The following is a 13,478-nucleotide window of genomic DNA, read 5'->3' as shown; positions in this document are numbered from 1 at the left end:
GCAGCCGAGCACCGTAACCACTGAGCCACCGCGGCGGGGCTGCTGCAAAACTACTCTGTGGTTATGGATAAGTACAACCCGATAAAGAAATCATAAGTGGACTTGCAGTCCATGGCAGAACAACATGTTAACCAAGATAATCAAGCTCTCTGCTATTAGCACGCCTGCTATATAAAAAAAAAAAAAGAGGGAAAGTCAGTTTGCTGCTGGCCTGAACTCTGGTAAATGTGAATGCGGTTTTACACATTGATGGCAGCCCATTCATTTTTACAGCTCTTCACTTCAACTGAACTGGTTCCTTCAAGTGACGCTTTCAAACTGAGACAGAACAGCATGTTTGATGAGCTGATGATGTATGACATGTTTATTCCTATGTACAACAAGATCATAAGATCAGAACCACAAGTCCTCTTCATCTTTTTCTGGTGCATCTTGGAGATTGAGGAGGTCCCCCCTGACGTCCTGTTCTTCTTCAGACTCTGAGACAGCCAAGTCAGTGCTGATGACATTGTCCTGAGCAACAGAAGAACCAGCACCTTCCATGCGTTCAGTGGTCCCACCATCCATTTGATCATCCTCTTCTTCAGCCGTCATGGCAGGAGGCGCATCATCTTCCATCTGCTGGAAATGGTACTTGCCCTGAAGAAGGAACTCTGATGGGTCATAGTTTTCGTCTATCATCTCCGTGTCTTCCATCACCTGGGGACAAAGGCAGAAAGGGCTTATATAGAAAGGAGTGCAAAGCAACCAGGCACTGCACAAGACATCATCGAAATCAAAATAAGTCTGAGTGCTACAAAAGAAGTGCAAGTGTTAAGGCATGTCAGCACATGAGTAATTTTTGTCAAACACATACTGCAGCTCTAGCTGCTGAATTATCATAGTGTGGCAACTGCAAAACACAAAACAAAGACACAAAAAAAGAAAACCAGCAACATTTCAAGACACTCAAAAATTTGGACCTTTACCTAAAGAATGGCTCTCAGCAATAAATTCTTGCTTTCAACAGCTTGTGGGAAGATACAATGTAAATACTACATTACTTTACATGACAAGGCTGCAATACTGAGTTCATGATGACTCCTGGTTGAAGAAATCTTTGGAAACTAATGTTGCAAAGCAAGCAAGTCCTGTTTTCATGGTAGATTTTCTGCGCTCTTTTCATATTTTTGGCCTTGCAATTAATGGATTCACAGCACAACATTGAATGTCTCAGGCCCTCGCGCATTGTTTAGGGTGGGAGTTACACTGAGCAGCCATGTCCCACCTCCGGCTCCTGCACCATGGAGGCCCGTGTCATGAGCACATGGGGGTGGTCCTCATCCGAGTCTCCCGTCATGTCCTCTTCCTCGGGCTCGCTGTTTTCGGGCGTGATCTGCAAGTCCTGGTCCAGCACGCTCTTGTCGGGCCCAGCTCCCGATGAAGGGCACCGCTCCTCGAGCAGGGAGGCTTCACCCTCCTCATCCCCTTCCACATCCACAAACTCGCAATCCTCGGGGGCTCCACTGTCACTGCGCTTCCGTGACGACGGCTGCAGAGCATACAGGGAACAAAGCATCCAATGAGAAGGGGAACAGTACAAGAGCGAAGGGTACACTGCTAGGAGATGGCTATTTTCTTGAAGAAAAAGCTAATGTTTCCCAAGGTTTGGTCTTCTTTCTCAAATTGCTAACATATCATAAACTTCCATAGTGCAAGACCCCTATCATGAAGAAGCTTTAAGAAGATGGTTAATCAAAGAAAGAGCACTCTATTCCAGTGTAAGCAAGGAATATTTTGAAAAAGTCGCACTTAGCATGTTGCCATATTACATAAACTAAAGTATTCTGGCATTAATTCAATCCTGCATATATGTCAAACAAGTGCAAATGCTTTTCACGTGACACAGAAGTCTTTTAATCTCTTTCTGTTGTGCTTTTTATTGTAAAGCAGATTTGTTTGCCCAGACAAACCTTACTGCTTGCAGTTCTATTCTCCTAACTGCCTCTGAAGTTCTTCTGGCTATTTTTATGGCCCGTGTTTTTCTTTTTTTTTGAGGTTACCATATCTTAATCAAACTTATACTGTAGGTTTTTGTCTCGTTCCTGATTAGTCACACCAAGTTTGGCAGCAATGTGACATTTCATTTCAAAACAAATTGATTTTAAACTGTGCCCTTTCTGTAGCTTGCGAGTATGTTTTTGCAGGCTAGTTGGTGCCTAAGCATTCTGGGTTTTTTGCGCAAAAGACACGACACAAAAGAAACAAGGTAGACAGGACAAGCGCTTGTCCTGTCTACCTCATTTCTTTTGTGTCGTGTCTTTTGCGCAAAAAACCCAGAATGCTTTCTGTAGCCTCTGTTCGGATGATTTCCATTAGCAACACTGCATTTTTAATGCCGCAAGTGTCCCATGCAAATTAATACCCACACCCCAGTTAATTAAAAAAACTCTGAGGCTTGTATTAGGTTGTCTCAGGCATTTTTTGAAAGAATAGTCATTTTCAGTCCTACAGCCCCTATTTCAAACATTCAATGAACATACAATTTGTTCGGTTGGTTGGTTGGTTTTATGGGGTTTAACGTCCCAAAGCGACTGAGGCTATGAGAGACGCCGCAGTGAAGGGCTCCGGAAATTTTGACCACCTGGGGCTCTTTAACGTCACTGACATCGCATAGTACATGGGCCTCAAGAATTTCGCCTCCATCAAAATTCAACCGCCGCAGCCAGGAAGTGTTTGTCTTGTGATGTCTGTGACACCATTACTGCATCACACGAAACATAGTCTCTGTTTATGGAATGAGTTTAGGTTAAAGTTCACTTTTTTGTACTGTTTTAAAATGGTTCCACTTGGTATTTTTGAAACCGGTTCACTGTAACAGACAGAGGGGACTCTAGGGAATGTGATGCGAGTATCAACTCAAAATATTCGAAAAACCCCTTGGAGTTGCCCTTTAAGCACTCTTAGCATTTCAGTAACAAAAATAAATATACGGAAAGCAAATGACAAACAACAAATGGAAAGCAAAGTATAGCTAATTTAACCCTTCTGCATCATCAAAATGCTTTGTCAGCCCTGTTCCGAAATATTCTGAAGCACAGGTAGAGCGGTACTAAGTGGAGGAGTGAGAGAGTGATATAATCACCCTGGATGTGCTTGCGTATGCTTGTGGATCAAGATCTTCCCGTGCCAGGTCGCTTTCGGCCAGCGTGCTGTCCTCAGCAGGGTAGGAGTTCCCTGTAGCCACTGAGTCAGTGTCAGCCGCCTCCAATGCAGCTTCCTGGGCCACCTTGATGGCTTGTTCCAGGGCGCTCAGCTGACTGTCATGCTGCAAACAAGTGACACATTCAAGCAATCATGCCAACAAAGGCTTTCATGTGTTTGTTGGATTCAGTTCTGGCATAGCAGCAGCCTGCACTGCCGCCTTATTTAGACATCCAAGCTGTGCAATAAAGTTACTATAAAGTTTATTCTCTTAAAGCCATGCAAGCTCGCATGCCAAAGCAGACTAGCAGGACAAATCAAAGTTCAAGTTTTGTGACTCCCACAAAAGTGACAAAACTTGATTTCAAACTCAAGTTTTCAATTTGAGTTCTGACTATGAATTTATTTTCAACGATTTCAACGTGTGATGTAAATCATGCATTAGGTCTTTATTCTTTGTATGCAAAGTAAGAGACATTGTGACGCCTGAATGCGCAAAGAGATCGCCGAAATCGTAATATTTAATATTTTAATCTTCTCCAAAAGTGCTCGCTTCGAGCTGATGCTGTTGCAATACAGTGGCCATTTTTGGCAGCAGAAATGAGGTGGCATCCACATTGGGCGCCGTCTTTCTGGTTGGTTTTGCGTCCAGTTTGAACCTAGTTCTTACATACTCGCACAATGGACCCGGCAGTTCAAATTATCCGGATTTACAAATTAACAGGTATTGAATTAATGAGCTTTTACTGTACCTCAGGTATCACCAGTGAATATACTTAGGCTGTTTTTCGTTAGGGTGCACTGCTGCTCTGCACATAGATTTTTTGTGGTCCCATGAAGAATGCCTTAATGACGTTTCACTGTAATACTGGAACAGTAGTATTACACCTAATCTAGGCCTAAAAAGACATTTCGTATGTGGCTAGGATAGAGGGCTACGGCAGTACTGCTTGAAGTGTGTGCGCATGTGTGCAATTTCTAATTGTAGACTTTCCTGCCCCACAGATCACATAAATGCATCTCCCATGTATAGCCTTCTTGCTTAGACTGTTTCCAATTACAAAATGGCCCAACCAGACTCCCTGTGAACAGTGGCTCTCAAAGAGTGCACCAACCTCATCGAGTGCTGCTCGGCAGGCATCGACGATCTCCTTGGCCTTTTGGGTGAACTGGCTGTCGGCACCATTGAACTGCATGCTGTTACGGTGTAGCAGCTCCACGTCAGCAAAGAACTCCTCGCGGCTGTGGTACTTGTGGGCCTTGATGTTCTTGATGATTGTGTCCAGATCCATGGGGCTCTTGATGACCGTGTAGTAGTCCTTGACAAACTTCTTGTTGACAGGCTTGTGAAAGGGCCACGACTCAGGGATACTCTTCAGGTGGTCGCTCACAATGCCCTCCAGGATGTAGGACAGGGCCACCTGATCGTCGTCATCAAGCAGCGGGTTGATGGCCTTCTCCAGGCGCATGAGCTTCTCCTCTTTCTCACCAAAGCGCGTGAGGCACAGCTCAAGCATCTTCTGCGCTGCCTGCGTCAGCGAGCTCTTGGCACCTGGGTGCAGCCATTGAATTACCGCAATGAGTAACACAAAGCAGAGAAAAGACTACAAAAAAAGTGGACTGCTTTCTTTTGGCACCTAGAGCTCCTGTTGTCTTACTAAAAGCCAGCCAAGCAATATCAGAATAGTCCAGCGACAACAGCTTCATGCTACCATTTGTCATCACTGTCTGTCCCTACAAAAAGAAGTTACAGCTTTCTTGGTAAATTGTACACGGAATTTCACTACTTTGCACCATGCTTACAACATGTTCACAACAAGTGCTTTCCGAAGCCCCACTTTCCGAAACCAACATTAAAGATCCACGAGACCAGGGGTTCTATCACAAGCAAGTCATCACAAGCATCACAACGGTCAGTGTTGATTGTGAATAGACCCTTTCTGCTTTTTTTGCTGTTTTGTTCACCTGTATACGTGTTTGTTTTCTTGCTTTCAGCAATCAGTTTTTTTTATTCAATGCCCTTCTCTCACTAGTGCTCAGACATCTAAACCGAAGACAAGAACGCAGAAAACTACAGTCAAAAGACAAACCTTCCCCCACATTCACCCACTTGACTGGCTGGGCTGTGCATAAAATCCCGTGACGCCTCGTCAGGCTTTCACTGCCTCTGCCGCTCTGCACTCTGGCATCAGCACGGCATTGACGTTTTTTCTTTCTTTTTTTTAAAAATTTTGATATATAATGACTTTCTGGCACAAATGGGCTCACTGGCAACAAACCTTTGCCTCAGCGCTGCTGACACCATCCAAACGCCCGCTGAGGCACACATGCTTTCTTTTTAGCCATGTCTTGGCTTGGCTAGCTAGTGGTGCCATCCACACTTTCAGTTGCCACACGCACAAGTGAACATGACATGCACCTCCTTGTGCGCCATGCCCCGTCCACACCATCTTGCCAAAGTTCTGAACATATGTGCACTGGCGCAGGTGGTCACAGCAGTGTACCCCCCCCCCCCCCCTCCCCCCAGCCCGCCAAGTACCCTTCCCACCCAAATATAAATACACGGTGTTGTTAATGGAGTCTTGGCACGCTGCCAAGGTCTCTGCTGCAGAAGGCACCATGCTGATGGCACGAAATTAGGCACGAGCTAAGAGCTCTGGGATTAGTTTTAACAAACCAGGTGCTGTGTCTGCTTTGCACACACCCGCCGCCTGAAATGCACCAGAAAGGGGGGACAGGAGTGGCTGTTCCCGGAAACCACACAAGCAAGACGGAGCCCTGTTTGAGATCCCCTGCTAGACAATTTGCCAGACAGTAAGAAAATTTCAAGATCCTCACCATTGTAGAGGCTGCTGTTTTCAACTATCTGATTGACATCACTGAGGAACTCCTCGCGGCTCTGGTAACACTTCTCATGCAGCTTCTCCCGTATCCGCTGCAAGTCCATCGGCCGAATGATGATCTTGTGGTAGTCCGGCACTGCCTTGGCACTGACAGGATGCCAGAATGGCTGTGTCTGCATGACAGACGGAAAGACATGCATTTCAGACGGTTTCAAGTGCACGAAATTGCTTTCTAGCGGCGCATTTTCCGGTGTAAAAGCCGTTTTTTTTTTTACTTTTTCCAGTGCGTCTTATAACCGGTGCATATTATATAGGGCGAAAAATGACGTGCCGCTACATGCCATCTTTTGCCGTACCTAGTAACAATCATATTTACTTGACTGTAATGCGCCCTCAGTTGTAACGCGCACCCATTTTTCATGGTAAAAAAAAAAACTGAACTGTCTTCAATTGTGATGCGCACCACACTTTCATGCTTCTCGCACAAAGAGCGAACAGCACATGATGAGTGCGCAGTTTTGGCGTGCTGGAAGAACCAGGCACATGGCAGCAAGAGAAATGCATAGAGGCACCAATCAGCATCCTAAACAGCATGAAGCTGCGCTCGACTGACTGGCTGATGCACGGTCGATAGCTGCCATTGCCAAGGATTGGCGTGAAGTTCAGGAAAGTGAAACTGAAACTAAGCAGTCAAAGTGTTTTCAGAGGCAGGGGCAGTTCGTTTTTCATCACGCCTTCCGTTGCATCAGGGCAACTCTGCAGCATGCAATTCAGTCTGAGTAGCTACTTTGACGATCGCATTCCATGCCAGCTGTACCTGGACGTGGTCTCCCTTTGTAAAGCTGTTCGAATTAGCTGTTCGATATAGACTTACACGGGCACCGGCCAAGGCTGCGCCAGCTGTTCGAATTATTCGTATTTTATAAATAATGAGGGTAAAAAATAACGAGCCTTTATTGTACCGACGCACAAGAGGTGGCTTACGCACAACCGCACTGTGCCCAAGAGGTACGAAAGCCTCCCTTCTGTGATGCCGACATCAACAGGGTGTTGCTGGCGTAGTTTCATTTTCGTACTCAATTGTGACGTGCATGCCATTTTTCGTAAAGTTTTTCGAAAAAAAAGTCCATGCACGTAAGAACTGAGTAAATATGCTACGTTTGAAAAAAAATCAATCCGTTATCACATCATCTCTCACAGAATCACGTTATCTCACCACAGCCAACCTGAATGCAGCAGCTCTGCGTCACTGCCGCTGCATACAGTCCAGCTGGTCCAGCCATTTTGAAAGTTTCAATATCGGCGCCACATACATTTGGCTTCCCGCTCGTCATAGGTTGTTCCTGTTCCACAAGACGCCGCCTGCGAGGCGACAGCACTCCAGCTCTCCTATGTCGCGTGCATTCAGGTTTAGCACACTTGTAAGTTTGCACACGTGCAGTTGGTCACTAAATGTATTACACAACCAGGATCTGTCAAAATTTTAAATGTAATAGCCAGGAAATTGTGTCATCTGGCAGCATACTAACCGGATGAAAACAACGAGGTTGTACTGTAATTCACTTTTACAGCCAGATTAGTGGGTGTACTTATTACGCGAATGCGTCAATTGCGCGCGATTTCTGAGAATACGACGCCTGGATTATATGCCGGTTTTGCAAGGTCCCCTCAAAGTTATATATTCAAGGTTCTCCTGCATATGTGTCCATGTGTTGATGATGAGCAGTGGGTGTATTAATTATGCGAATACGTCATTTGTGTGCAATTTCCAATTATACGATGACTTCCATATGTGACAGTTTTTGCGCGGTCCCCTGAGAGTCATATAAATGAGGCTCTACTGTATATGTGTACGTCTCTGTACCTGGCCTCAGCAGTGCCACCGAATATTCGAAGACTAACATGAAGTTGTGTGTTCTTAGGGAGAAAAGAAAAGGAAAGAATAGCCCCAAGCAGCTTGAAGGAGCCCTAAATGTCAGCACTTAAAAGCACACTCCCTTCCGGTAACAAAATGACACTATGCAGCTTCCAAGATAAAGAACAATGGCAGTTTATAGGGCAACACTGAGCAAATTCTTCAATCAAAAGTAAACAGCCCAGTGTGCAAGTGACTGAAACTCATGTTGGGCCATATACCGTATATACTCATGTAAGGGCCACACTTTTTTCCGCGGTTCTCACGGGGTGCAGCCCTTACAAGGAATCGGAATTTTTCCACTAAAAATTTCTGCTACAGCGCAGCCCCGATTACGCGTCTGTTTTTTACGCGGCAATACCCATTTTTATGACGAATTAGCACAGGCGCGATGAATGCTTCAAATACACAATGCATTAAAAGTGTGGATTGTGCCCACACGATCTGCGTGATTACCACCCGCAGTAAGACAGGTTGCTAGTGGTTGCTTGATCACTGTATTACTTTGCTGGCAAATTTCACGTGACCCTAAGTTAAGATCCACCTAAGGTGCGCCGCTTGTGACGGCTTAGAGTGGCGCATCACCACCCAATTTTTACGCGGCCAAAATTATGCGCGCGTGAAACAGTTTTTGGCTCACTTTTTTTTTCGAATTGCCAGCGGCCAAGTTAGGGGTGTGGCCCTTACACGGGGGTGGCCGTTACACGAGTATATACGATAGTTTCACTTCCGTAGCACCTTAAGTGCTCTGAAACTCCAGAGAGATAATTCTTGCCAGTCTACAGAACTTCCAAGCCCCATCAGAATGCCAATGGAGCCCTACGCAGACACCAACCACACACCCGTTCAGGTCATGCGCGCAGGGGCTAAGTACTTCTCACAATGGCTGCACCACTCGGCCAGCAGCAGCCCTACCTCAGGCAGGTCCCGCATCTCGTTCAGGATAGCCTCGAGCAGGATGGAGAGGGTGACCATGGGGTCAGTGCGTCGGCGGTTGGCCGCCTTGTTGGGCTTGCGGAGGTAGTCGCAGTGCAGCACGGTGCCCGCACGGCGCCGCTTCTTCAGGGCCATGGCCTCCTTGGGGAACTTGAGCACCAGGGACTTGCGCCGGATCTCATCCGCATGCTTGATCAGCTGCTTCGACAGCACCACTCGCGTCTCATCCACCTGCGCCCGGTCACAGAGATGGCAAAACGGTGAGCAGACCACCAGGCAGTTAGGCAAGCACCAAACTGCCTGCTCCTATCAAATATGATGAGAGGTGGATAACTTTTCTTCCTCGCTCATCAATATTTTTTTTTTTTGAGCTTCTACTCAAAATGCAATAAGTGCAGTGGCCCTAGTAGCAAAAATGTAAGGTGCTTCCACAGTCATCTCAAGGGACTACATTGTATGTAGGGCTTAAACAACGCCATGACAGACGCCATAGTGGCTTTGGAATAATTTTGACCACCTTGGATTACGATATTTATTCACATAATTTGTACACTCTTTTTTTTAAATTAAGGATTCATACAGAGGTGCACAAATTATGCGGAGATTTCTTAAACGCGTCTTTAAAAACTCCACAATGGTCATAATGGTCAGTATACAATGGTAAGTATACAAGGGTCAGTATATGGGCAATATGCACTATATACTGTCACCTATACACCAAATCTCCAACTCGCACCCCATGCTAGACAAACAAAAAAAGTTGACTCCAAATATAAGTAAACATAGCAAAATATTCCCATCAATCCCTATGTAGCATAAAATTACTATATTATGTGCATGCCATTTCTAGTGGCAACTCTATCCTCTAATGCAAGAAAACTAACTCTGACGCTGCCCAGTTGGGCGGCAAACATGCCTTGACGAGGTTGTCGTCTTGAAGTCCACAGCCTTCCTCTTCTTCCTCTTGCTCCTCTGTCATGGCCACTTGCACGGGTGGCAGCGGAGCCATGGGCTGGTACTGTGGGCACGCCTTGTTGGTGCGCATGTGTCCGATGGCACCACACGCCCCACACTTGAGCTGCAAAGAACAAGCTTGAGTTATGTGCGAGCCATGACCCAGCTGTAACAATCACAAACTGAACAGGAGAGTCACATGGAGATACAAACTGCACATAGTTTCTGCTAAATCAAAGGCATCAAGGAACAATGAAACACATGAAGACACAAGGGTACATGCACAGAAGAAACTGCTAGCAAAACAGGACGCCTCTCAAGAGGGAAATAGTTCATCATACATCCAGCTGCATAGCTAGAAATTTCTGCAAGGTGAGAAGGAAAGAAAGGGGGGGGGGGGGGGAGCTGAGGTGGATCGGTGTTACAGCCAACAAGGACTGACCTTCAGCTGTGGTTGCTCCTTCTTTGGTTTCTTCCGCATCGGCAGATGCTTCTCCTTTTCAGCATTGCGCTTGAGTCGCCGCAGTTGCTCTTGAATTCTGTTTCAGTGGGGTTCACGGTGGTCATGTCAAATCCCCAGTCAAAACTTACAACAAGGGCACGAGAGAGAGAGAGCTCACCTTCGACGCTCCTTCCTGATCTCCTCCTTCTGGTGCTCATCCAGAGTCGATGCAAACTGGCGTCTGCAAAGACAAGCCCAGCAATTGCACCCATGCACAGCTATGCCACCTAGTCATGAACATAACAAGCAAGCCCACAGTCCTTCATTTTGAGCCACAAAGCAAGGACGGTTGGATGAATACAGCGGAAACACCACTCTCTGGCAGAGCAAAGCATTGCCACAGGTACTTGGCAGCAGCTCATAAGCTGGTTGGTTTATGGGCTTTAATGTCCCCAAAGTGACTCAGGCTATGAGGGACACCGTAGTCTAGGGCTCTGGATAATTTCAGCCACCGGGGGTTCTTTAATGGGTACTGACGTTGCACAGTACACAGGGTTCTAGCATTTCGCCTCCACCGAAATGCAACCACAGAGGCCAGGATTGAACTCGCGCCTTTCGGGTCAGCAGCCAAGCCCTATAACCACACAGCCACCACAGCTGCCCAGCTCATAACTCTCCTTATTCCTTTTCTGTAGGGTAGCCAACCACACATTGCCTGGTCAACCTCTTTGCCTTCCCTATCTCCTCTCTCAGGCAGTGTAGCATGATGGTGGCTTCATAAAGATTTTAAGCATTCAGACACCCTAAAATATGCTCCCATAGCAAAGCAAAGCACAAGGAGCATGTACTTCACACTGGATGGCGCCACTACGGCATGCACCTGCATTTTTTTTTTTTTTTTCACATGACCTAGTCATTTGCTCATGCTCATATGTAACTGGTCATCAACGTCGCTTGCAAAGTTTACCCTTTTGTACACCCTTACTCAGTAAGCCTTAATTAGAAAATGAGTAGAAAAATTTTTCATGAGATTTACTCAAAATGTGCAAGAGTTCCATTTATTCTGACTAACGCATGATTACGCCGAAATGCAATCATCAGTTAGTGTAGTGAGCAAAATAACTGCTACAGCGAGCTCATGTTCATTCAAACTCACTTAATTAAAACTTCCAGTTTATTAAACTAGCCCTTTGGTCCCATTTCAAAGAATTCGAAAACTGAAAGTCGACTGCACATAATCCCTGGCTTGGGTAACTTACATGAAGTTTGGATCCTTGGTAGTACGTATTCGAACGTATGTGTCAATGACTGCTGGCTTTCGCACCGTCTCAATGCGAACATATTCTCGTCCTTTGGAATTGCGGAAAGTGCGAAAGATCTTCAAGATCCGACCATTCTGCAGGAAAAATATATAACCTTTTTAGACATGAAAAAAAAACTTGAAAACAACATTAAACAAAATTTCTACATGGGATCAATCATCACTAACATGTGCAGCAGGCACAGGTGCACATGATTTATCATCACAGATGATACCATGATATTTGCATTTTGCATTTTAGTAACTGGTGGGAGTAAAACTATTCAAAAGTTTTGCAAAGTGCCACATAAACCTGGACAAAGGACACATACTGACAGAACTTGCTCGAGCCGCATCTATATTTTCCCCATCCTGCTCTTTGTAGCACTTCAAAAATGGTGAAATCGTACCAAATAGCCAAATAGTCACGTTCTTTCAGCTGTTTTCATTAACCCTTTAACCGCCAACCCCGAGCTGTACTTGTCATGGGAGATCGTACCAAAATCGCCAATGACGAGTCACACTAGTCCAGCCCGATATTGCGGTGCTGCCACTTCAATAGATGAGTTAGAGTCGTCAGTTGCATTGGTTGCAATTTTGAACACTAGAGGGCGGTAGTCGACCATAATTAACGCATTTTGCATCTTTAGCGCGTAACTGAAGGCTTAAAAGAGGCGTTTCACAATGGCGTCATCCATGAGGAATTGGCAGTGTCCGAAGAAAAAAAGCTGCTTCTTCAAGCAGTCGTGACAGCAGCGTTTCTGAGAATATGGAATTTGTTTCTGAAAGTGACTCGGACATTGTACGAGCTGAAGTCGGCTTCAGATGACGACGAAAGCGGCGACGAGGACGAGGGTGAGTCGCTGCATGTGCGTGGCAGCGTGTGAGCACGAAAAACCTGCCGCTCAGGCCTCCATGGCCTCATTTTTCTTCAGTGCCTGGGATTTTTGCGGCAGCCCACTGACGAACAAATTTTCGGCTGGTTTTAGGCATTTTTTGACTGGTACATCATTGACGTAATTGTCACAGAGACGAACCGCTATGTGTTCGAGTACTTTGCTGCTCAGCGTTCTGCTTGGAAACCGGCAGTCCGCGATGAGATCATGGTCTTCCTTGCTGTGATAATATTGCAGGGTATTGTTGGTAAACCTCGCGTGGAATGTACTAGTCTACAAAAGTTATGCAGACACCAGTGTTCAGGAAGGCCATGAGCAGGAACCGCTTCAATGCGTTGCCTCTACTTCACCAATATGAAAACCGTGGATGAAGTGACCCACCCGCACCCCAGGCTTTGGAAGTTGTGGCCCTTGATCTCAAGGCTGAACGAGGCCTTTCTTTTAGGACGAAGCGATGTCTATGCACTTTCTTTTGTGTCACAGCGTATAATATGAAGTAAATACGCGGTATTTGAATGCATTCTACGCATTACTACAGCATGCAATGTGGGAAAGCCACCCTTGCAAACTGTTTTTCTTTTTAAACTTTTTCTGTTAATTTTAACCAGAAACCATCGAAGTAATATATTTTCAAAAACAGAATTACATGGAGAAAATTATGGTCACTTAAAGGAAATTGGCGATTTTGGTACGTCTTTCGGAAAATAAATTGGCGGTTAAAGGGTCAATAGTGACTAGTCATAATTTATTTCCAACTTTTTCAATACTTTCCTCACAGGCCTTGCTGCATTATAGTGATGGCCAAATTCCCACTGATACAACAGAACAATAATAACACCTTGTGCAATGTCACAAATATTAATCCCACTGCCCGAGTACTTCCGATCTTGCAGTGTATTCCTTTAAAGCAATTAGGTGAAGTCTGGTGAATTTCAATTGTCAAGCAGATAACAAATCTAGTATATTAACTCTGTGGATTTTCACTATTAAAATTTTAGAACCAACACGC

The 13,478-nt window shown here is 45.5% G+C and overlaps 1 protein-coding gene across 1 annotated transcript in view; it reads right to left on the bottom strand.

Annotated features, from left to right (window-relative positions):
• Positions 1-336: 336 nt before the first annotated feature.
• Positions 337-13,478, bottom strand: part of Taf1 (TATA-box binding protein associated factor 1) — a 51,057-nt gene continuing 37,915 nt past the window's right edge. Inside the window, exons 28-37 of the mRNA XM_089566975.1 lie at positions 11,533-11,669; positions 10,452-10,514; positions 10,274-10,370; positions 9,794-9,955; positions 8,857-9,108; positions 6,022-6,199; positions 4,299-4,735; positions 3,125-3,307; positions 1,268-1,531; positions 337-699 (exon numbers count right to left, since the gene is read on the bottom strand). Coding sequence (XP_089423101.1) covers positions 394-699; positions 1,268-1,531; positions 3,125-3,307; positions 4,299-4,735; positions 6,022-6,199; positions 8,857-9,108; positions 9,794-9,955; positions 10,274-10,370; positions 10,452-10,514; positions 11,533-11,669 — 2,079 coding nt within the window. The 3' untranslated portion in view covers positions 337-393. The remainder of the gene's footprint in view (positions 700-1,267; positions 1,532-3,124; positions 3,308-4,298; positions 4,736-6,021; positions 6,200-8,856; positions 9,109-9,793; positions 9,956-10,273; positions 10,371-10,451; positions 10,515-11,532; positions 11,670-13,478) is intronic.

This window comes from Amblyomma mixtum, chromosome 1 (genome assembly GCF_055824585.1).
Source record: "Amblyomma mixtum isolate Tamu chromosome 1, ASM5582458v1, whole genome shotgun sequence".
Taxonomy (NCBI): domain Eukaryota; kingdom Metazoa; phylum Arthropoda; class Arachnida; order Ixodida; family Ixodidae; genus Amblyomma; species Amblyomma mixtum.
The sequence above is the reverse complement of the archived record's forward strand: the minus strand, read 5'-3'. Positions and strand labels throughout refer to the sequence as shown.